Here is a 25,445-nt window from a genome sequence, read left to right as displayed (position 1 = left end):
GCAAAATCTTCTCATTTCTCTTTTGCACACAAATGAACCAGAACAGAAAAAGGCCAAGTGAGGCAGACAGCTTCTGCTTGTAACACAAGATAATGCATCTGGCCCAGGAATCTGTGGAGCAATGGGTTTGTTTTCATAGGAAACAGCACCACCAAAGTAATCATCTGCCTACACTGCCTCACAGCAGGAAAAACCATGCAAAAGGGAACTTTACATTTTTTCATGAACTGTGGATTGAGAATTTTTTTAATTACCTGGACTCTTACAACTTGAGAGAACAGGGTGGTGTTTGGGCAGCAGGAAGGAGTATCAGAGAGGAAGGAAGTAAAGAAGTAGTTGAGACCCCAGTGGTGGTTTAGCAAAGAAAAGAAATTGTGATTTTTTTCTGGACTACCAAGGGGCAGCTGGAGAAAATTCTTATGTGCTGTAAAACCAGCACCTCCTGTTTTCCAGGATCCACCACAGGTACGAGTTTTTGCTCCCACGCTCATCTTTTGATGGTGTGTTTAGAGCTCTCTCTTGATGATCAGGATGGGAAAAATCAGAAAAAGGGGATGTTTCATGAAGAGTGTTCCCTCGCTGGTAGCCAAACGTGCTGTACTTTACAGACTGTCTCTGTTTGTGCTATTGTGCAGAGGTTTCTTGGCTTCCCTCACATAGTTTCCGTGGTGCGTTGGGTGCATTTGAAGCATATTGTGTTACATAAAGCAGCTCGTTTTAACGTCACATGGATTGTGCCATTGCCTCCCTGCCCTCTACTTCAGGCACACAGCAGCTATGTGATACGGACGAGAGATGCGACTGCCTCAGTGAACCCTTGCAGACTCGCGTTGCTTTTATTAAGCAAGCAACAATGTTACCAGCACTGGGTCTGATTCTGATCAGGTGCAAATTTGTAAATTGATGCAGACACTCACACCAGAATGTTCCCAGGAAAACAAATTAATCAAGAAAAAAAGGCAGCAGGGTTTTTTCTGCTTTCTTGGCAATGAGCAGTTCATTTTTTTTCCAGCTGTGGTTTTCAAGTTTTAGATGACAACTCAAATATTTTCACTGGAAAAAAAAAAAACCAACAACAAAAAAAAACACCAAAAAAACTTTCAGGGAAACCCTCTGTCTCTCTTACTTTGTTTCCAAAAGCAAAGCTTTCCTTCAACAAAACTGCAACCCGTGTTCAGACATGGCCTGGATCCTCAGTTTGATTCTGCTGGCTGGGAATTTGGCCCGTCGAGACCTGAGGTTTCTAGATGAGAATTTCAAAATTGTCATCTCTCTGATGTTTCAAATAAATGTAGGCAGCTGTCTGAGCCATACATCTACCATAGCCAAAATATTGTTCATTCTAAACGGATTTGCTCCATTATAAATTGTCTACAAATAATTTAAAAAGCATCACTGTTTCTCAAATTATCTTATCAAGCTCTTTAAATATTGAAGTGCATCAAAAATTAATGCTTGGCAATTCAGGGTATCCTTAGTCCTGGTTACTGCAGCATTCTGATTAGCATAAGAACCATGTTCCACCAGCCCCAGGATCTGATGAGTTGTTTCTATCTAAGAGAAGTGTCATGTTCACCATCCCCATGGGTGCTCAGCTCTAGGGGTGTTCTTTGGAGGAGGTAAATGTGGAAGTCCAAAGAGCTAGAACAGTTTCAGTAGGATTGGAGCAAAGGGGTTCGCAGGCACAAGTAGAGCCAGCAGCAAACATAGAATGATGCATGCAACATCTGAACATGCAAATGATTGCACGTCTGGTCTCCAAGTTCTGCAGTGCAGATCCAGGGTGAGCTGGCATCAGCAGACCTCTCCAGTCACCACCACAGAAGCCCAGGTGTTTAAGGGTTTTTCAGTTCCATTCTGGGCATGGAGCCCTCAAGTGTCTTGAGTTACATACAAATTGGAGCCCATTTTGCTGTTTCTGAATTTGGGACTATCACAGGGACCAGGCTGCTGTGATCCTCCTCTCTTCAGCCTCAGAGGCAGCTCTGTTGGAAGGCAGGAATCTGTGAGGTGGAAAAAAAAAAACAAAAAAACACTGCATGGAGATTTTACATGGCAGGGATGGAAAAGCTACACTTGAATAAAACCTGAATCCAAGTGAATGGAGCTAGTACCAGAGCAGCTCCTCCTTCTCTTCCAGCAGAAATTATGGAACAAAATTCAAGGCTTCTCTTTTGGAAGCCAAGGAGAATGTCCAACTTAGCTGGCCAAAGTGTCTTATTTGGAAATATTAATATGCCATTTTGCATGCACATTCCCAGGCTGGTGTTCAAGGAAGACAAGGTAGGGTTCCTGACTTCAGGATTTACCACTCCTACCCAGGAAAAAGGAATTTTCAGGACTTGTCTGCCACTCTGTTTTCTGCATAGCTGATTGCCCCAAACTCCAGCCTTTAGTGCTGCCACAAGACTTGTAGCCAGTCAGATAAATTGGTAGGGGATCAGCAAGAAGGTTGTAATGGATTCCCTCTTTCCTTACTCCCGCTCTACCACACCTCAGTGTGGTATTGGAGATTCAGAAAAATCAACAAGTTCCTCTGGAACATTTTAACTTTGACTAATCAGGAGAGTTTCTGACAGAAAAATGTTCCACTGGAAAACTTCTGACCAACACTAATTAGCATTTTTTCTATTAGCTTTGTCCTGAAGGCACAGTAATTTGTGCCTTGGTGAAATAAACAATCACTTAATGATCACTAAGAATTGGACACTACCCAGGTTTGAGGCATATTTGCTTACCCTAAACAGAAAAAGAATTATTCACTTGAAAAGCTTTACCTACTTAACAGAAGGAAAGAATGGCTGCCTGACTTTCTTGTGCTTTACCTGGGCACAGACCCAACTGCATTTTAATCACTTTGCTTTTAAAAAGGGGTAAAGTAGTGGATTTTCACTTTCAATGTAGTAAGGTTCAAGCAACACTGCAGACAAGCTGTGTATGAGGAATGAGAGATGGATCATGCTCAAAAGTTTGTAAGAGAGTCAAAAAACCCAAGAAGAAGACAGAAAATGACGCAGGTGCCCTAGGAATTCAGATTTCCTTGCTGTTCCTCTGCCATATGACTATATCCTGAACTGAATTTCTCACTGAATCACAGGATAATTTAGTTGTGAGTGATCTCTGGAGGTCCAGCCCCTGCTCAAAGCTCGGCTGACTTCCACATTAGATCAGGTTGCTCAGAGCTGCATCCAGCTTTCATAGCACATAATGCTACATAAATGCACCTGAGCAGCACATCTGAACATGTTGAAGACATCAGCTGCAGTCTGCCCCTCCACCCTTTCTCCCAGCAAGCCTTTATTTTGGAACTCTGTACAAGCCATATGCAGAATTACAAGTCCCTGGCAGTCTTTGGGAAGTGGTTGCGAATGCTGGGCATGTGGTGCAGCTTTTGCTGCAGTGAGAATACAGCTACAGGGTCTCCCAGGAAAATAGGCAGCTATATTTAAATCTTTCTGGCAAAATTCACATTGGTATTCAGAAAAGACCCTTCAGCACCTCTTTGGTGGCTTGGAGCTGCAGCATATAGCATGGGAAAGAGGTCAAAGATTCGTTTCTTCTCAAAGCTACAGCAATGGTTGTGACAGGCAGAGGCACCAAAAAAACCCTCCTGGGACAAAATCGTGGAGTGACAATCTGGGGAACATTTCCCCAGGAGGGTGTGTGGCCACGGGAGGGGAGAGGGGTGGACTGTACGGGTCTCCCCATAGGGCCTGAGTCCCAGGCCTGCACTCACCATCACTTCTGTCTGGCACCAGACCAAGCAGAGCTGCCGATGTCCTCCATGTGTCTTTCCACCAAAGATGGACTTTCTCCCTCTGTACTGCTTGTTTTGGGGTGGAGTCAGTGGGCACAAAGGTCAAAGGTGTTTTATTTCCATCTCCCTGTGGCCCACTCGGTGCTTGGCAACACCACTGCCTATTTTTTAATTTTGCTTTAGGAAAATGTCTTTCACCTTATCACCCACATGCCCTGATACAAACTTCACCTCTCCCAGCAGGGACAAATTGAAAAGCCCTTGATGGAAAATATGAGAACCTTGTTGGCCACATTGTGCTGGGAGTGGAGTTCAAAGAGGCTGATGTCACTCATCCAGAGGGTGACATGTGGCGGCTGTGCAGAAGGGTGGATCAAAGCCAGAAAGCAGCCTGTCCCCTTGGTTACCAAAACTCTATCGGGCCAGCATTATCATGTTATTCTCAAAGCCACGTATGTTTTTCTTCAGTTATGCACACCTGTGCTTTTCAACATCTCCTTCATGGAAAGGAGGGCACATGCAGTAAAGAGAAGCAGCAGTCTTGCTTGCCTTTGCCCGTTTTGGTTAGCTTGAAGACTTCTTAGGAGCAATACATGGAAGTCAAGAGAGCTGTGAAACTCAGACGTTAGTGCCAAATCTTGTTTGTTTTTTATGCTGCTTTGTGGAAGCTTCATGTCCGTATCTGGACAATGTAGCAAAGTGTAAAAGTAAAATTACATTAAAAAGCCCAGGGAAATCAAAAGTTTTATTCAATATTTAAAATTAAGGAAGAATGTAAATGCTTTGCTGAATTCTGTTCTTATTTGTACTAGAGCACAGACCTCCTGAGTCACCAAGCCTGTCTGACAGGCAACAGCAGCATATATTCAAGCACCCTCTTGAGATGAGCTTGGCTCTTGCTCTTTAAAGGCTGGAGAAACCCCAGGGCAGATTTCCAGAAGGGATTTTTTTTTTTTTCTCCTCCCACTATTTCCCACCACCCCAAACAGCAGGCACTGTTTGGTTGGGGTGCTAGAAACCATAGGTTCCCCTTCTTGCTTACTCACCTTTTGCAAGTGATCCTTTTTGCTGCCTGTTTCATGCTTCCATGGGCCTAGAGCTTTCACCTGGATGCAGGGGTGTGCTACCAGGGCAGCTGTCTTTTTTCAGGATGCTGGGTAAATGCTGGAGACCTCTCAGGATACACACACACACACACACACACACACACTCACCCTTTCCAATTTCTGAGACAAATATACCACAGTGTCTTTAAATGGGCAATTTGTAATGTAATAATGAAATAATATAGTTTATCATTGATTGTAGAGCTGGAGCTGGTGAGCTGTTAAAAAAACTTCTATTCTGCCAAGTGTTCAACAGATGTTTGGGGAAAATCTCAGTCAAGGTCATTTGTCTGTGGGAATATACAAGTAATTTCCTTCTCCTGCATTGAATCAAAAACACCAGGTTTGATGATGGCATTTTCAGTGTAAGTTGTCTGATTATGGACCCCTACATTCATCCTTAGATATCTGGGTGCTTGAACATATCTTTCACTGGTTTTCTTTCATCCAGGAATCCCAGTCTGAAGCAACCAGCTATGGAATGGAACAAACGTCTGGAGATCATCTACAACGTGCCTGCTAAAGAGGGTTCACCTACAGCAAATGGCACAGGATCACATCCAGGTGGGTTTTGAATGTCTCCAGAGCAGGAGACTGAAGAGCCTCGCTGGGCATCCTGTTTCAGTGGTCTGTCATCCTCAAAGTAAAGTTTTCCCTCATGTTCAAATGGAACTTCAGTGTTCTTGTTTATGCCTTCTGCCCCTTGTACTGTCACTGAGCACCACTGAGAAGAGTCTGACCTCATTTTCCTGACACCTGCCCTGTAGATATTTATAACCATTACTAAGATCTCCTCCCAGTCTTCTCCAGGCTAAACAGACCCAGGAGTCTCAGCCTTTCCTCATAAGAGAGATGCTCCAGTCCCCTGATCAACTTTGTAGCCTTTTGCAGCCCACTGTGCTCTGTCCAGTAGTTCTTTATCTTTCTTGAACTAGAAGGCTCAGAACTAAACGCAGTACCCCAGATGTGGCAAAGTGGACAGGGAGGGTAACCTCTCTCAACCTGCTGGCCACACTTCTCTTAAACCCCTAACCTGTGCTGGTGCCCTTCTCCAGGTTCAGGCCCCTACTTTTGCTCTTGTTGAACTTCAGGAGGTTCCTCTCTGCTCAGCACTCCAGACTGTCCAGGTCCCACTGAATGGCAGCACAGACTTCTGGTGTATCAGCCCCTCATCCCAGTCTGGTACTCTCAGCAAACTTGCTGACAGCACACTCTATCCCTTCATCCAGGTGACTGATGAGTATATTGAACAGGACAGGACTTAGTACTGACCCGTGGGGGACACCATTAGCTACAGGCCTCCAACTACACACCTCCAACTAGGCTCCACGGCACACATCACAACTCTGAGTTCTGCCATCCAGTCAGTTCTCAACCCACCACACTGTCTACTCATCTAGCCCACACTTCCTAAGCTTCCCTATGAGGATGCTATGGGAGACCATGTCAAAAGCCTTGCTGAGGTCAAGGTAGACAACATCCACTTCTCTTCCCCCATTTACCCAGCTAGTTAGGCCATCATAGAAACTATTAGAATGGTCAAGCATGATTTCTCCTTGGTGAATCCATGCTAACTATTCCTGATAACATTCTTTTGCTCCACATGCATAGAGATGACATCCAGAATGAGTTGTTCCATCACTTCACCAGGGATGGAGGTGAGGCTGACTTGACTGGAGTTTTCTGGGTCCTCTTTCTTGACATTTTTAAAAACTAGGATGACATCAGCTTTCTTCCAGTCCTCAAGCACCTCTGCTGTTCTCCCTGACCTTAAGTCCCTAATATCTTCTTTACTCCTAGTTGCCACTATAAGATACAATGATCATGGAATTGTAAAGGTTGGAAAAGACATCTAAGATCATCAGGTCCAGCTGTCAACCTGACACTACCAGCCAACTAAACCATGTCCTCAAGTGCTACGTCCACACATTTTTCAACACCTCCAGTGATGGTGAGTCCACCACTTCCCTGGGCAGCAAGTTCCAATGCCTGCTTACTCTTCCAGTACAGAAATTTTTCCTAATATCCAATCTGAACCTCTCCTGACACAACTTGAGTCCATTTCCTCTCATCATTATAACGACTTAGTCTCGCCCTTTAACAGAGCCCTTAACATTACCATTTGCACAGCAGAGATAACAAAGGTCATAGTTAAGGTTAATTATATGACTACTTTCCTGACCTATGAAACAGGGCTCCCTTTATGCAAATTTTTGTTCTTTATAAGCCCTTTCTGAAAAAGAAACCTGGGAAGTATAGAAGGTAAGAAAGAGAACAAGGAGTGATTTATTCATAAATACATTGGCAAAGAGCTTCCAAACTGCAGCTTCTACTCTTCAGGGTTTCAGGCATGTCCCACGGTGGCTACTCTAATATCAGAGGAATGTGTACTCCTGCTACTGCTGCTAATCTGGGAGCAGTCACATGACTTTTCTATAATCTCTCTCTCTCCAAAAATTTTACTCTTAACCTTCCCTTGCTACAGACACGATGTATACTGCCTTGACATCCTTCCAAGTAGCAAATATGCAAAACCCTGACCTATAAGCAAAGCAAAGGAAAAAAAAACAAATTACAAAAATACCAAAATGTTGCTGTGGGGACAAGAGAAAAAAGAAGAGGTGTTCTGAGGGGCAAACAAAAAAAAAAAAAAAGGGGGGGGGGCCTGACAGAAAAGATCATTATTTATTTATTTTCACCATTTATGTGTCAGATGAAGCTGAAAGCTGCCAGATAGCTTCTTTTCGACAGCTTGAAGTTACTGTTGGGAACAGATCCATGTATGGAAGCAAAAGCAGAAAAGCATAGATAAGCTGAGATCCAGCTATGCAAACCATCTTTAGAGACACTTAAAGGACAAGTACCCCAGCTCCTTTCTTTCTGTTAAATTTAGAGACTCTATCATATGAGGGCTTTTTTTCATTCTGCATTACCCACAACTGCTGAGACTCGGCTGGGGTAAGTGAAAAGCAATTCAAGCATTTCTTGGGAACACCTAGGTACTTGCTTGTACTGACATCCTGAGAAAAGCTGTAGATCTGGGGCTATGGGATGACTCCAATAGCTGGATAGCACTTTAGCTCTCTGTGTAAGGAGTATGACATAGAACAGCTTTGCCACTGGAGGGGCAGAAACTTTCCCAGTGGCAGAAAGAGACAAGAGAAAAGTGTTGGGAAACGAGCATTTATCAGTCATAGACTGGATTTACAGGATGACTGAGCTTATAGTTTTGGCAGACTGAGGGGCAGGAGGCATTGGTCGTGGTTTCCAGTGTCTGAGTCTTTTTGTGTTCCTACTTAGAAAAAAACCAGCAAAAACAGTCAAAGGCTTTTTTCTTCCCTGGTCTGTCCTACTTTCGTTTTGAGAAACATGTCTCATTTGGGTTAAGCTGACTGGACATTAGGAAGACCTTATTATAAACTACTGTTGTTTTTCTTGGCACTTGAAAGCAGTTTCTCAATGTTTCTCTGTAGATTTGAGGTTGATTACATCCTGTGCAAGGATTTTTGGTACAGTTGTAACTGCCATTACGGTGCTGTGAAAGTCAACCCCAGCAAAAACAGCTGTGTGCTATTGTGTGTGCTTTCCAAAGCACTGAAGTATTAGCTCTCCTTCAAACTAGCACCAAAAATGTGTTAGCTATGTGAAGGGGGCACTGTCAAAAAAGCAGAGTACAACTTGGCAGAGAAGTTTTCTCCTTGGGAGTGTTTTGTTAAAAAGAATACACACAAAAAAAGCTTTTTGTAGCCCTGGCTTAAAATCTTGTTGGTTTGCAGTGGTGCAGTTAAATTCTAGATTTTTCTTTAAATTCTACAGAATGGCATTTGGGTTCATGTGCTTTCAGGTGTTACGATATTCATACTCTCACTGAAAAGTGCTAGGTAAAGCTTTCTCATTTTTCGGGTGGTTAATAGACTGGAAAAAACATTAGAGGAGGTAAAGTGAAATTATACAGAAAGAAGTGAAAATAATATCAGGAATATGACTGAAATTCTAGAAGATTTGCAGAGATATGAAGGATGATTGTAAAAGGAAATTACTATACCACAAATGTCAAACATTTTCATTCATGAATGAAAATGCTTTCCCTTGTCATTACATAAGAACAACATAAGGGAAGTGTTCGCTTGTAGCTCTGTAGTAGAGTCTTCAGTCAAGAGGACACATGCATGCAGCCCTCATTTTCCCTTATTTATCTAGGATTTCCATGGATATTCCCACATTCTTAATTTTTCTAATCACTGAAACACAAATTTTGTCTTTGTCTGGTTTCATCTCAAGTGCTGAAAAGAAAATACTCAGAATTAAGCTGTAGCTGAAATTTGCCTGTGTTGGGAAAAGTTTATTTTTTTATGAGAACCTGTTAAATAAGTAATACCTGTCTATAGAAAAGCTAGCATAGAAATTAAGATTTAATCAATCAGGGTCAACAGATAGCTTTTTAATTGTTATTGAATCATTAATAAATAAGAGCTTTTTGCTGTTATTGCTATGAAAGAATACTTCTGATTTTCACACTTAGTCAGATTGCTTCTATTTTCTGCTGGATATGGCTCTGTTTATTCTGTTTATAGATTGCTGTAAGCTTGCTGATAGATGAAACTTTTCCTTTTTTTTTTTTTTGTCTTTTTCCCCCTCTCTTCTAAACTGTGTGCTTCCCTTCTCCCAGAGGAAAAGGCAAGCTGATGTACATAGTCCCTAAGCAAAGCATTATCCAAAAGCTGTGCTAGGCAGGTTGGATAGAGGATGTCAGGATGGAGCTGGAAAATCTGGGACCTATTTAATTTGTTCTTCCCATTTGTACTAAGGGCTGGGGCAGTGTGGCTCAGTAGACAAAGGCCTGGTGGCAAAAGTCAACATTCATTCAGTCCCCAGTCTCAGGGCAGACCTGCCCAGGGACCTTGTGAATGACCCCATCATTTGTGTCCCCTCTTTCTTTTCTCCCTCTGCCAGAAGCATTTTCCAGCAGTCTGTGTTATCACTAATGTTTATTGTTATTTCCAGTGTATTAGCTGTTATTAATACTTACTATTGATTAGTCATGGGTATTGCTAGTGTTTGTTTGCTCCCTTGTGCAAAGCTGATGGGATCTCATTCAAAGACCCTAGACAGGAATATAAACAGGCACATAAAACATTAGTGGTAGTATCACTGACATGTCTTTTGTAAGTGACTAATCATTACGAGCACTGCAGTCTCCAAGCATCCACCCCGAGGTCCTCCCACACACCATTCTCTGCCAGAGTGCAGGGAGGAAAGGGGGAAGGGGCAGCTCTGCTCTTTCTCACAATCAGACAGAGCAAAGCTGCCGAGCTGCTTCGGGACAGCACAAAACCCAGGCGTTGAGTAGCAAGGGCAAAGCTGAGCTCAGTGCTTACTCTCACTGGCCATGGACAAGGGTAAAGCTGCCCTTGCCCTGGTGGCACTTGGAGCAAGCAAGAGTATGTCGTGTGTCTCATGCAAGAAACCAAAGGCACAGAGGACTTCCAGGTGCACTGGTGGTTTTTGTTCCGAAATCCTGGCTGCTTTAAAAAAAAATCAAAACAGAACACTTGGTTTTCAGACATCAGATCTGAAGAAGTCTTTGCACGAAACATTCACAACTGTTTTCTGAATTCAAACTTTCTTGTGAGAAGGGAAAGCCGTATTTGTGGCTTATAGTGAATCCAAGAAGAGAGCATCCTCAAAATAAATCACACAGAGGAGAGGTACATGATGAAGTCGCTCAGAGAGGATTTCACAGACTGGATCTGGCTTGAAGTAAGTCCACTGTATATTCTTCTCCTTCAGACAAACTCAATATTTTTATGGTGATTCCTGAAGGATGGAGTTTGGACACCATCTCTAGAAAGTAAGAAGACTGGAGCACATTCTGGGGGACACATTCACAGACTGATTCATTCCTCTGTCCCAATGCATTTTATTGCCTATGTTCTAGATGAATTGGCTTTATGTGATGGCTTTGCCTGTTCCCAGCCCAGAAAACTGCAGACCCACTTGCCAGACCAAACCTGTCTTGTTCTAGGAATTGAGGCATGAAGAACATGATGTTACAAAACCATCTAAGAATGGGCAGATGTCTTCTTTGATTTTCTTGTTTCCAAACCATTATCTTCCTATTCTTGTTTTTTCTCCCTCAGGATAAGGGATATTGATCTATTTGGCAATGGTTTCACCAGAGGACTCACAATGACAGGCAGTTTTCTAGAAGGAATGACATTTTCAGAAAAGTTTGTGTTTGCAGGCTGCAAGAACCACGTGTAACTACTGCAGAATGTACCATGGCATTTGATGCTTGCAGTTGCATGCGTAGCAGCACAAATATGTCCAGTATCTTCTATGCACATGTGGCCATAATCCTTTTGAGTAAGAGAAGAAATTCAGATGGGACATGAAAATAGCTTGTATTTTAGAGAAACTGTGCCATTTTTGTTTTGCTGTGTTAAACTCTGGGCCATCCAGCCTCACAAACTTTTTCTTCTTTGTCAAATTTTTCAGTATGATACATGGAGAGATGAGTAAATAACTCTCAATGCCCTCTGGATGGTCTAAATCTAGCTGACATTTTTGGTCACTTACAGACAAGAATTACTGAATTTCCACCCCGTGATACAAGTTGCCTTTAATACCAAACTGAAGTCTGGCTCTTAGGAAATAGCTCTGGATGATACTGAGTTTTCAGGTACACAGCAGCTCGCTAGCAAACTGAACCATGTACAGCTGAGTCGTGTTCACATGAGAGGAATCCCCATATTGCAGATAAGGCATTCAGCAAATGGAGAAAGCCTCTTAACAAAGGCAGGAAAAAAATAATCTTAATTCAGATTTGCATGCCCCTGAGCTAAATAACTCAGTTTTAGAGGTGCCCCACATGTTTTCCTTCAGTGGTTAGCAAGATGTGGGTAGGAACATGGTTGCAGAGATCTCTTGCTGTTCTAGTGTGCTTCAGATGGATTCTAGCCATGAGCCTCACTCTTCAGACCCACCATCTGTTGATCTCTCCTGCTATTGGAAGAGGCAGCGACATGACAGCTTTAAGCAGTATTGGTGTTTTCTGCCAAGTTACAGATAAAGCAGGAAATTTATGAGTTGCCATTCATTTTGAAGTTGATCCTTTAAGAAAATAAGTATTATTCTGGCAATATACGAAGCGAAACATAGCAACAGTACAGTAAATCTGGAGGTTTTCAATACTCAGTTTATTCTTATTGAGGGCTCCAACCATCACTGTGATCCAATCATAAATGTATTCTCACTGCATGGAGTCACAAAAGGGCAACACTAAAGTTGTTTTGATTTCCACACTTCAACATACTTGGATTTCTTTTATATTTAACGCTGAACTTCCTCCTGAGGAAGTTCAGGATGTTTGGTTTGAGGGTCTTTCCCGAATCCTTGGAATGCTGAACTCTTACATTGCTAGCATAAAATTCAGGTTTCAGTTTGTGATCTCTATAGCTGAACCTTTTCCAGGGAACATGAGAAAAGAAGAGGGGCATACATTTCACTCTGGAAAGTTCCACATCAGTTTACCTGCACAGAAAGGTGGGCATAGGTAGAAGAAAACATACTTACAGAAATGGGATTCTGGAAAATGTCAGGATTTGGGTAAAGGTCCAGTAGGAAGCCATATAACCCTGACTAGTTTAAGTTACACTCAGCTTAACAATGACTAATGACTTCTCTGTAAATACCCAAATACCCAACTCTTGGGAACTTCTTCCAAGGAGTGATGTTTGGGTATGGATTTTCTCATCCCAGGCTGGGAGATTCAGCACTTGAGCAGTTTTAGTCCCTGTAAGAACAGACTATACTGAACAACGTGTAAAGCCTTTTTCACAGCTTCAGTCTCCCAGTGCTTTCATGCCATCATTCTGTGCCAAGCGATTTTCACTGGAAGTTTGTTCCTAGGGTGTTTCCCAGGTCATCCCACAGATCGTGGCATGCCCTGGAGGTAGCAGGCTAATCCAGCATGACACCAGTGCACACTATTTCTTGCTCCTCCAGAGAGTTGTCCTTCCTTTCATAAGAACATCAGTTTGGCTTTTCTTTCCCTTTTATATAGCAGAAGCAGGAAAGTAGAGGAAACCACAACAATGGAAAAAACAAAAAGAGAAAGTACATGAATGTGGCCTGAAAAATTATTGCTGCATTTCCATCCCCACACCAAGGCTTCCTTGAGTCCCTGTTGGGAATTTCTGCACATGGTATGTTCCCTTTTTTTTTTACTACTTTGTCCTAAGGTGTATCAGACATCCTTCTGTTGCAACATGCCAGAACAGGGTTCTGGAGGTGGTGTCCTCTGTGTCAGGTAGATGGGTCCCTGTAAACTGCCTGGATAGCAATGGGTAAGGGGACAAATGTCATGTCGCCATCTTGAGCTACCTGTACAGCCCCTAACTCACTGAAAGATGGGCTGGGGTACTGTGATTCAATCTACCTGAAAATTTTTCTCCAGGATGCAAGGTCTCCCAGGCTACACAAATTTCTTACCAAGATGCTGAATTTTATCTGAAATGTTCAACAAGCACTGGGAAGCAATGGACAGGACATGAGCTTAGTAGAGGTGATAGAGGGGCTTGTCCCACAGTGATTTGGGCAGGGCTTCAGTATGTCAGGCCTCAAGCAGAAACCCAAAGTGTCCTGAAGCAGACGAGGAGATGCATTTGCCCACCTGAGGCAGCTCTGACCACTCTCAGGCTTTCTACAGGGGTCTGGGGCTTGGTGGACCAGCCTTATCACTTGAACAACATCTTCACCTTTCCAAATCAGGGTGCTTTGATGCCTGCTCCCTAAAGTAGCAACCATGTAGCAAGGTTCAGGCTTTAATGTGGGGGTAGGGAGTCCATCTCTTTGAAACAGCCCCCTCCCATGCTGATTCCCAGCATCATCAATTCCCACATCAGCACACCAGAACAAGGAAGCAAAACCAAGGTGACATCTATTTTAGCAGCTTTTGATTCTCAGCTCATTGCTTGTGCTACAGTTTGGCAAGCGTGATACTACAAATAACCCATGTTATCTTATTGGCTTACAGAAAGTCTCCAAGCAGAGATCTTGTGCTTCTGCCCTAGATGCAGCAATAAACATTTGGATTTGTTGCTAGCATGCTAAGACTGCCAGCATGTACACAGTAAAAGTAAACCCTTCCTGTGGCCACAGACCACAACATGCTAGTGATCCGTGGTATTATCCTGTTATTAAGTGAGTCATTGTCACTGCTGAGCAATACACAGTCAAATAAGTTGCTAACTCTAATACTGGATGTGAGAGACCAGTGCTTATTTTACTCCGGTGTAACTTATTCCACATGGTCCTCTAAAGAATGTTAAATGTTAAGTCACTTTGGCCTGCCAACTATTATTTCAAGATGACCTCCTGGCTTTAGCCCAGCTTGTCAGAGCATAGCTACTTGAAGCAAGGTTCCAAAGGAATCTCCTGTTCAGGATAAATGCCCAGTTCAGGAGTAAAACAGATGTTCTGGATTTTCCTATCTTTAGCTAGGTAAGTAGGTCTCCATTTTTAATGACTGTCCAGAATACTGATGTTTACTGCTGCTCTGCTGCCTGCTGTGACACCTTTCAGATGTAAGACACATTATATACCAATGCTGTGACACAGGGCAGTAGCCATATCCTGGCCAAGGTTTAACCACTGGTGTTTAACCTCCAGCGTTTACCTGCAGTGTGTATTTATCCAAGTTGACCATGAGCCAAATCTTTGTGGAAATCTTCTAGCAGGTTTTCCAAATGTTCTTGGTAGTGCTAATTCACGGGCAAAATACTGCAAAAAGAGAGATATGCAGCTGTGAAAGATGTTCTTGTTGTACTCCCTGGCTACATAACTCAAAGATTTGACACAATAAGCTCCATCATTACAGTGGACCCTTGTGTAATGTCCTGTACTTGTGCTTGTACTAGACCTAGTCCACAGCACAGCCTGGAAAACAAAGGAGTTCTAAAGTTTCTCTCTTTTTTATATACTTTTGCCACTGGTCATGGAAAGCAGATGGTCTGAGAAGCATCTTTCTTGATAACTGAGAGATTTGCCTTTTGGCTTAAGTTGATTTGATCTGAAGTGAATTTCTAAGAACAAGGGTAACTGATACTTAGAGCATTATAGAGCCTTGCTGATAATGTCATCCTGCCACTGAAGTGTGACATAACTCCAACTTAATGTAGGCAAAAGGGTTAATCTTGAGGGTTCTCTGCTGTGACAGTGTGTGAGGATTGCTATGATCCTGTAGAGAACAGTGAGTACAGAACACAAACATTTTATTATCAGAGAAGAGAAAACTTTGTACTGCCTGCCACTGAAAATCTGCACATTGGGCAATGATTTGTCTGTTCAGCTACCAGTCATTTGGTAAGATTTAGGACAAATCAGGAGTATTTTAGAAAAGTTAGTTATTCCCTCTCTAGACACTTGAGAATCTCCATTATTATCACCAAAGACCCATCTGAGGATCCAGCAATGAATGACATTCTTGCATTTTTAGAGGCTGGGGCAAGCCTGTCTCAGTGTGCACCTTGCTTCATGTGTTCCAGTAAAGTGCCCTAATGTGTTAAAGTACTTGGAGATGTACCTCCATGATCATGCAGTAGAAAACTTTTGGCCTTTGACCTTTAATTTTAATGTTCTTACCTTAAAAATAACCAGGCAGACTATTTTTAAGTATGCATTGATGCACAGATCTAGAGGAATGCTACAAAACAGGACAGGTTTGTAAGCATTACAAGTTGTGCCACTACTCATGTTTTCTAGACATTTTCTGTCCCTGTTGATAAAAACATACCCAATTTTAACGTTCTTTTCTTTGAAATAGAGAGTCTGATTATCTTGAAACATACCTTGATGTATTCAGCCTACGAAAAATTAAAGAGCAAGACAAGTTTGAAGACTCTAACCTTAATAAAGCTGGTGTTTTGCCAGCACAAATGCCTTCATCCTGAGTTGTAACTTCATTTCTTCTCTTTGGAGTGGATTTTGTTTGACTCATGTCCCTTCTTCTGTGACTTGTGCAGAAACTTGACTTTAGGTAGTTCAGACAGCCCAAAGCCATCCACAGAAAAGCACTGCAGTGAGTTGGGCTCTTTGAAGTGCTGGAGGTGTGCAGAACATGGCAGATGTGTGTGGCCTGATTGACTTCAGGTACAGCCACGTGTATGTGTAGCTCAGCTGTCATGTGGTTCCCTGTATTAGTCCTCAGCTATTGAATTCCTGTGGTGCCAATGTCAACACTTAATGTCTATGTTTGTAGAGTCAGGCAGGAGAAATGGGGACTTGAAAGACAGAGTCAGGCTGTCCAGGAAGGGAAGGGCAGTGTGGTTAGGTGGTACCCTTCAGGGGTTTCCTCACCAGTTGCAGGGCGACAGCTCTCATTAATCTCAAAGCACACCAAGTCCCTCCTGACCATGAAGGTAAGCTGAACACAAGGAAGATGGAAACATCAAGTTTATTGTCCTGCTTCAAACTGTCATAATTAAGGACAGGACTGGCGAATAGGCCTCTATCAGTCCTGAGTATGTCACTTATATTTTGGGTTTGCCCCTTTTATTTTTCTCAGGTTGTCTTTCCATACCTTCTTTCTCCTCTCAGATAAGCCAACCACCTGTATTTACAATTCCCTCTCTGGCCCCAGGTTTCCTGACTTTACACACTTATTTGGTACTCATGATACGGTTGCCTTGGTAATTTCTACCTCAGTCAGCAATTAAGCTAGTACCCTGCTTTTCTTATATGCAATGGTTCTTTTCTATCATATTTCATACTGCTGTCTAGTTAGTGTAACTATTGGTCTGGGATGGTCATCTGCATATATATGACTCCTTATCATCTGAAGGTTCTGGTGGCTTCTCATACACTAACTTAATCTTGTATCTTATATAGCCTTATGTCAGGGTTAATCAAAGACATTATTTTGTCTTTCCTATGGGTAATGCCTATGTGTGTCCTTGTGCTGTTGTCTCATTTGTGTTGCAGCTTGCACAGTACAGGCCATTTGTCTGCATACCTCAATTTGAAGTTCACAGTGAAAGATGAGTGAACATCATGGCAGGATGAATTTTTCCAACACAAGTCTTCTTGTGCTGCCAGCTCCTTGGGAGCATTTGGGTAAGCTTCAGAGTTCCTATGGCTGAGCACAAAAAACTAACAGAAGAGGTTGCTAAGTGACTTAAATAGCTACGAGCCTGGAACAAACCTTGACAGGATGAACCCCAAATGGGATCACGGGCTTTGGAGCAGCTACAGGCTCTTTTTCCTAGTGTGTCCCTGGATAATGGCTCTCTCAGGAAATGAGCCACCAGCCTGGAACAAAGGGAAGTCTGCTCCCAGGTTGTGTAAGTTTGGGTAGCATTGCTATCTAGACCTGCTCTCCCAGCATGGCCTAATGTCCAGTGCTTTGACTGTTGTCATACACCAAATATTTGTCAAAAGTGTAAAAGCAGGTTTTATTTTCCTTTACCCTACTAACCACAACAGTGGTTTTCTTTTTATGATGTGCTGAATGTCTCCTGATTGTTCATCTCTCAGATGTATTTTCCTCATTAAATGATGTTGTGAGCTAGGTTGCCTACACCTGATCTGAACTCAGCAGAGGTTTGCTCATCCTGATCTTGACATCTTTCTGTGACACAAACTTTTCCTCCTGCAGAAAATCCAGCTGCCTACACCCTTACTCTCATGGCTAGAGAAAGCTTTTCCTCATGTCATACTTCAGTCTCTCTGCCTGTAGTTTAACCCCCTGACTCTTTATCTTATCAACAGTAGGAGAATGAAACAACTATTCTTTCAGATTTGGGAGGATGTATGTCTTCTCTTGACTTGACAATCTGCATTCCTGCATTGTTTCCTCTTGAATCATGTCTTCTAGACCTCTCATTTCTCTTATTTCTTCCCATTGGTGGCTCTGCAGCTGTTGCCTGCCTTCCTGATGCCACTGGTCATGTAAATATAACTGCTAACTCTGGAGTCTACTGATAGCAAATAAAATGACAAATACTTTTAGCAGCCCTGGCACAAGTACCAAAAAAACCCACCAAGTGTCTTGAGGTGCGGGAGCCAAAAATTTTTGTAGTGACTGAGGTGCACGTGGAAAGGAGCTCAATGAAAGAGAAAACTTGTGTTCCAGCAGCCCTGCTCAGACACTGGTCTACTAAACATACAGCTCTCTACACAGCAGTGCACAAACTCTACTGCCACATCTTGGTTCTCTCCCCATATGATCATCCCTTCCTGTAACTATCATTCCCTCCAGAACTGTCTGGAGCAGGAGATGCAGCAGCAGCAGGAGGTGCTTCAATCCTCAAGTCTCTGCTCTGCCCTGTCTCCCCGATCTCCAGCCTACACACATACAAACACCCTGGCAGGCTGTGTTCCTGGACTGACAGCCACTCTCAGGAAATTGTCTCACCCACTGCAAGGATGGGAACACTCACAGAAGAGCAGGAGTTCATCTGAATAAACAGAAACACAGAGTGAAGAAGTCAGGTCTTGCGCAATCTGCATTAGGAAACATCTGAGCGCATGCACACACACACACACACATGCACACGTGTGTCCCTCCTGCACATACAAACACAAGGATACAGCCTCAGAACCTAAAGCAGTTTTGCCAGAAGCTAGGAACAGATTCCCAATAAGAGCAGAGAGGATTTTTGTAAGAGACTTGGGGATTTCTAACCACAAGGCAGGTGACAAAGCAGCATCTTCTATTGTTTTAAAGTATCACCACAATTAAGAAAGCTGTGAAAAAGCCATTCAACTCATGGCAGCTTTTGAAGAGGCCCTGTTTGAAATTCCAGGGGGACAACAACATGTGACAGCATGGGGGATTTGAAAGGAGAATTCAGTCTCACAAATGGTGCACTTTCATTTCTCCAAAACCTCCAGAAAAAAAAAAAAAAAAAAACCAAAAAAAAACCCAAAAAAAAAACCCCACAAAGCACCAAACCCATAACCATTAAGCAATCTGGAAGCTAAAGCTGGTTTTCTTAAATTTCTCTCTTTTTTGGTTTAACTCTCTTTACTTGCAGGGCTTCAATTACCATGTTTAGGACATGTCGTGTTGGTTACTGGCTCACTGCTGCTTGATCAAGCAGCACAGAGAGGATGAGCATTTTTGGTCTACACATCTTCGGAAGTACAAATAGAGCCAAAACCCAAGAGCTGTGTGCACACCAGTGGGAGTCCCTGTCCATTGGGCTCACATCTAAGCTGTGGGGAGAGAAGGGAACTGGGCTCAGAACCATGCTGTTACCTCAGCTGTTCCAGGGACAGTCATCCAGGAGCGAGGGCACATGTGCCTTCTCCAAGGTGCCTTGCAGAAGACTGAGAAGCACAGAATTCCCAATCCCACAGGTCTTTGGGGTCTAAAATTGGCTGCTGCATGCTGATGACAACAGACAGAATGTTTCTTGCTCAATAACCCAGGATGCAGGGCCTAATCTTTAGCAGAGTTGGTCGAGGCAGAGCTGAGGCAGAGGTTAGTAAAATCAAAGCAGCAAGGAGGAAAGGAAGATTTGTGACCACCCTGAAAGGATAGCACAGGTTAGAGCCCAGTGTAGTGAAGACAAGTTTCCCTTTAAGGGAGGTAGTTTCACACCCTCTTGCCTAACGGGCTTGGGTTTTGCAAGGTGTTCCAGAAGCTTTGTTGGCCTGGAATATATAAATAAAATACAAATAAGGTGCTTTATGCAGCTGAGGTCAGTGACTTCTCACTTTAATAAAAAAATATATTTTTCCTGGAATATCCAGCCATGCTCGGGCTGACAGATGGTACAGGGGAGACCAAATTACCTTCACAACCAGGAGCCACAGTCAGAGTCATGCACTACATCTGATTCAGCCTGTGGCTCCCAATGGTAGCAATGGGAACCTTGCACTCAGATCAAATAAGGGATATGGCCTGATGTGACACCAAAGATGCTGAGGGAGCATCACAGCCTTCAATTTGCAGGACACAGATCCTAGATCTTACCATATGATCATGGTATTTGCACTTTTTTTTTTCCTTGAAGTCCCAGCTCCTGGAGTCATGTGATTATATATCATTATTTCATCTCTCTTACTTGGTTACCAAGTAAATTGGAAAACATCAGACCTCTAGGTTTCAAAAGTACAAGGCAAATACAGAGAACACATCATTTGTTGCTTTTTAATTCTGGATTTAAGGGGATTTTTTTTCTTTCCAGATTATTTTTTTCCAGGCCCGGGCAGCCTTGGGGTGGTGGTGAAAAGAGCTGGACCATCAAGTGGAGAGTGCTAGCATCTGCTCAGTTGTAATTCTGCCCTGGGGTTGGCATAGTGCAGCTTCATAGCCCTTTGCAGGACACTCATCTTGAGGCAGGGGAGTCCCTAGGCTACTGTTTTTGCCAATACAGCACATTTCGGTTGCCCTTGCATCTGTATTTTTAGTTTCTGTATTCTGCAGGCTTATTGCTACAAAACAAAGCTTCATTTTTTTGGTGGGAAAGGATGCTAAGAGACAGGCAGTTCAGCAGAGGACATACAGTCCTTAATTTCCAGTGACTCAGGCTGGGAACTAATTTTTGCCTGTGCAACGGGGATGGAAGTGAGATGCTGGTATTAGCATGCACTGCTGTTGAGACAAATGACTTCAGCTGTCAGAAGTCCTTTGAGTTGCTACTCATTTGAGAATAAGGAGACAGTTTGCACCTTGTATATCTCTTACAGCAAGCCCGGGCACTGAAGTTATTCTGTGCACATACTGATTTTTTTTCTGTGCATCCCCGATGACCAGAAAGCAGTTTTTTCAAAAAGAGATATTCTGAAGCAGAATTTGAAGAGAAGTGTGTGTGGCTTGTTTTGTGGGCTAGATGTTTGCAAAATACATGCAGCTCTCCCCTTTTTCAAGCTCCCTAAATTCATCCCCAGCCCCTATAAGTAGTTCTGCTTTCAACTCCCACACAGCTGGTGGTTTCCAGCGCAAATACTCCTCTGTGTCTGCTACACACAAGCAGTGCCCTGCAAAATTTGGCCAGTCAATTCTTCTTCTAGGAAAACTCTCTCCCAAGCTGTTAAATGCTATGCTTATCAATCGGTGCTCTGAATTTGCTGATTATACCCTCAAGAACCCAGCATACAGCAGGTACTTGGAGGGAAAGTTTGAAAGCAGCACAAGCATGGTTTCTCCTGTTACCTCTGTCAGCTCCCAAAGCACGACAGTGAGTAAACCATACACTGCCAATTTTTCACAGGCATGCCAAAACATCCAGTTGAGCACTGCCTTCTCCCTTGGGTATAGTCTAGACTCTTGGTTTTCCAAGGGTAGAAGAAAGCTTCTATGCACAAGACACATTATCATGTGCTCAGACCTCCCTGAAATCATCGGAACTCAGACTCTACAAGTTACTTGGAAACAGCTAAGGAAGCATTCTGCCTGGAAAGCTAAAAAAAAAGTATCTGATGTCCAGCGCACAGAACGGCCTTTCCTATTCTGTGTTCCACCCCACCCACCACATTTCTAAATGACTGATTTATCCCCTTAACAACAAAGGCCAGTTTGAAGGTGACATTGAAAATGAATGCTAAAATTGTTGGAAACTGTGTTTCTGAGCAACTTTTTTAGAAACACCACTCTCAGGGATCTCCAGGTCTCTGCCAAGAACATGCAAAGGAGAGGCAGAGAAGGTTCAGTGGGCACATGCTCAAGTCTGCTGCAGTTAGAAGCAAAGATAGATGGATGGCAAGACAGAGGTGACATCCCATCTGCTCCTCTAGGATCTCTCTGTCATTGCCTGAGGGAGTCAAGAAAAACCACAACCAGAGATAAGTAACCAATGAGGAGCCACCGGTTACACTCAGGCATTATCTGAACCCACAGAAGCTGGAGCAGAGTCCAAAACATCCACTGGGGAGATGTTCCAGAGAGAGCCAAAGAAGGGTGGTGGACAGCTGTTCAGAGGTGAGCATGCTATGTCTGCACTGAAGACTCACCTTGCTCTGACTGCTTCCCCTCTTTTACAGGGAATATAAGCCAGGAATTTTACAAGCAAGAAATAACTGAGGGTTTGTATTCCACTCCTCTAAAAATTGAAGAAGCTCAAGCGTCTTTTTTTTTTCCACAGCGCATTGAGCAGAAAATTGGCCTGCACCCTCCTGTCCTGTGCACAAGACTTTATAGTCCACCAACTTCACTCTCTGCAGGGAAGAATTGTCTTTCTGTGTCTTTCTGCTCTGCATACATAGATACCCAGAAGCGTCCTCCAGTGACTGCAGAGAGATGCAAGCTGCTGTCAGAGAGAACTGTGGGTGTGCATGAATGAATGAATGAATGAACCATTCGTTAGCATTGGCATGAGAATCTCCATGATTCTGAGACTACTAATTAGTGCTTGTAGGTGCCTTTGCAATGGTAGGTGTTCACTTGTGTGACTGCAAAGAGAGACAGGGAAGGAAAGGTAGATGGAACAAACTGCTGTCTCCCAGAGCAGCCCAATCTGCAATCATGATGAAGCTCGGATGTGCCCACACCATGACAAACTTGCTGTGTCAGGACATGATCAGTCTTGTTGCATTTTTGCCTGGAGCACCAGGCAGAACACAGAACATTTGCTCAGCTTATCCAGCAGATTTCACAGCCCATGCAGAGCTCTACTCTGTTACAGCTACCACTTGAGCTTGACTGAGAAAAAGCAGTGTGACCCATAGACACTGCAGTGTGGAGAAGTCCTAGAACACAGTATCTCCTCTCATCATTTGGGATTTACTGTCTCCCTTACTCCCTGGCTTCCACCCTTTCTTTCATAGCCCAGCTCCACCTTCCTTTTGGAGACTATGAAAGATGAAGTCTTGAATGAGCCTGGAAAGGTATAAGGGACTATGGAGAGGAGGACATCTTCACCCAGCCTCACAACCTCATATTCCTCCTAACCAGTCACTTTTCAAGCAGATGGAAAGCTGCTCTCAGGTTCAGGTAGAATAATGCTGCATCTCTGTGTCACCTTTTCTGTCCCTGTGTCATTAAGACTGGGTGATGGAAAGGGTTTGTTTGCACAGACTAATGAGGATCACCACAAATACAAATTTGCTTGTTTCAGCTCCCCTCAAATGTCACAAAAATCCTTCAGCTGAAGTGACTTTTCTGAGGTTCTCAGCAGAAGGTACTGGGAGACAGGAACATGAATTGCAAGCTGCAAAAAGAGGTGGGCTGGGAGGAACTGGGGACATGCCTGGCTCTTCAGAGAGCAGCTCACCAGTGGATCTCCACTAGCTGAGTTAACATCTTGGTGCTCAGGAGGAGCTGTGCACCGGATTCAGTGAAAGAGCTGCGAAGTAGGTCAGCAACATAAGTGAGGGAAATGCAGAGCTTTAGGGAGAACTTCATGGCTGACAGCTAATTAAAATTTGAGTTCCAGTGCTTACTGTTGCAATGATTAGATTTCAGTGTGCAGGGTGTGAAGCACCAGCAGGGATTGTGCTTGCTGCAACCATGCCAGTTCTTTCTGCTCACACTACCGTTTGCCATGCAAGCTTCTGCAGCTCCTTGTGTCCTGCAACAACTGCCAAAGAAAACAGCACTGAAAAACATCCACTGTTCAGCTTAGGTCCTGATCAGACCACAACACTGGGCATGCTGTACACATTCAGTTGTGCTCATTTGATAAGAGTGACCCTGCTGGGAGAACTGAGTCCCATCAAAGTACCACATGTGGCCACATGCAACCTTATCCCTCCACTGAAGAGTTTTAGATCAAAAGAAGTGAGACAGTCATAGTTAGATGCTGGACACAAAACCATGTTTTTTTCTAAACCAAATTCTTATTTGGAAATAAATGCGTTTCATCCAATGTGTAGCAATAAGGTCTTGAAGTGAAACAGAAACTATATAATATCAATAACAGCTGCAACACTAATAACAAGTAGCTGGTTTGTTGGATGGTCAGTTCACCACAAAATACTCACAAACATCTCATCCTGAACAGAGAAAGGACATGGTGACGCAAAAATCTTTTTTCAAAAGAAAAGATAAAAAGAATAAATTAAATCCAAAGGCAAAATTCTGGCTTGCTGTCTTGCCAGTGATGACAAAAATTACAGGCACAGCCAACAAGAGGGAGAAGGTGTAAAAGGGTGCAGGAGATAGAAAAATGTCTCTTCTTCTTCTTCATGGTTCTTGTTGAACCTGAGGATCTGGGTGTAGAGGACTACTCAAGGTCACCAGGTACTTGTAACTACCAGTCTGTGAGTTATTAGCTTTGGTCCTATTTTAAGTTGCTAAAGCCACTGTGTTTTGCCTGGAGGGTGGGATAATGGGTTCATCTGCTCCTTGCTGGAGCCAGTGATGGGTGGAGGAGTTGTTCAGGCATGGTGAAAGGGGAATTGCCCACAGGAAGGACACTTGGGCCAGCTTCAGGTGCAGCAAGTCTTTCTGTTCCAGTCTGCCGGCTTCCTGCAGAACCTCCCCAAGCCTGGTGATCCTTTCATGGGTACAGAAGGTTCTGTGGGTTCAAGGGTTGACCTGGACATAGTCAGGTGTGAAGACAGTTCCCAGGAGAGTTCTAGATGACCCATATGCCCCTTGTCAGTCAACCCACCGGCCCTCACGTCCCCCGCAAACACCACAACATTTGTGATGGTGTGAACCTCAAACCCAGGACTCCCTGGGACAGCCCAGGTCTCCTGCTTCCCCGTAGCAGCCATGGGCGACACCGTGGGGCAGGGTGACAGACACACGGCAAGGCACTCCTCGCACACACCCCCGCTCCCTTCTCGCCACTTCTCCCAGGGCTCGCTCCCTCCTTCACGGTGCAAAGGGGGTCGGGTTTGCCCCGCAGGATGCAGGGCGGCCGGGGGCAGGCGGCGAGCCCCGGCGGGCAGGACTGCGAGCTGAACGCCCAGAGAGGGCAGGGATATGGGGCTGCCTCGGCAGAGCGAGCAGGGCGAGGGGATGACAGAGCATGGAAGGGGATTGCCTAAGGGCGGGCAGGGCAGGGCTGGGGTCAGGCAGGGCAGGGCTGGGGACTGCCCCAAGCAGGGAGGGCAGGGCTGCTGGGGGTGGGTCCGCAAAGCAGCCCTGCCTTTCAAAGTCCCTCTCTCCGAGGAGGAATTCGGGAAATATTTCCAGCAGGAGGAGGAGGAGGGCTGAAGCTTCCACAGCGGAGGAGGGACGGCGGGTTTCTCCTTACCCGCGCAGCGCCGCGGAGGGATGCGGAGGGAGGGGAGGCTGCCTGCGGGGCGGGCCGGCTGAGCGCATCCCCGGGCCGCGGTGCGTGTGTGTGTGTGTGTGTGTGTGTGTGTGCGCGCTCCCTCCCTCCATCCATCCCTCCCTTCCTCTCTCCCTTCTCCCTTCCTCCCTCCCCTCCCTCCCTCTCTCTCACCCTCCCGCCCGCCGCCGCGCCGCAGCCGCGCACCGGGGCTCCGCCACCCGCTCCGCCGCGATGCCCCGCCGCTGCTGAACCGGCCCCGGCGGCGACCGCTCCTGCCCCCTGCCAGGTAGGACCGCGACCGACCGGCCCTCTACCCCACCCCTGGCCCCGACCGAGCCCAGCCCGGCGAGCCCCATGCCGCCCCGAGGCTGGGTTCTACACCGGGGAGGACGGGGGGAGGCGGGATGGGGA

The 25,445-nt window shown here is 44.5% G+C and overlaps 1 protein-coding gene across 8 annotated transcripts in view; it reads left to right on the top strand.

Annotated features, from left to right (window-relative positions):
• The first annotated feature begins 7,714 nt into the window (after positions 1 to 7,714).
• Positions 7,715 to 25,445, top strand: part of SLC8A1 (solute carrier family 8 member A1) — a 135,739-nt gene continuing 118,008 nt past the window's right edge. For 6 of the 8 annotated variants that reach the window (XM_071740063.1, XM_071740062.1, XM_071740057.1 and 3 more), the window contains exon 1: positions 7,715 to 7,821. In XM_071740063.1, the coding sequence (XP_071596164.1) occupies positions 7,769 to 7,821 (53 nt within the window). In that variant the 5' untranslated portion in view covers positions 7,715 to 7,768. Of the gene's footprint in view, positions 7,822 to 16,845; positions 16,978 to 25,225; positions 25,321 to 25,445 lie in introns of those variants that run through there. The other 2 variants (XM_071740060.1, XM_071740059.1) reach the window with 2 other exon arrangements.

Source organism: Heliangelus exortis, chromosome 3, assembly GCF_036169615.1.
Source record: "Heliangelus exortis chromosome 3, bHelExo1.hap1, whole genome shotgun sequence".
Taxonomy (NCBI): Eukaryota; Metazoa; Chordata; class Aves; order Apodiformes; family Trochilidae; genus Heliangelus; species Heliangelus exortis.
This window is presented reverse-complemented; position numbering and strand designations above follow the sequence as displayed.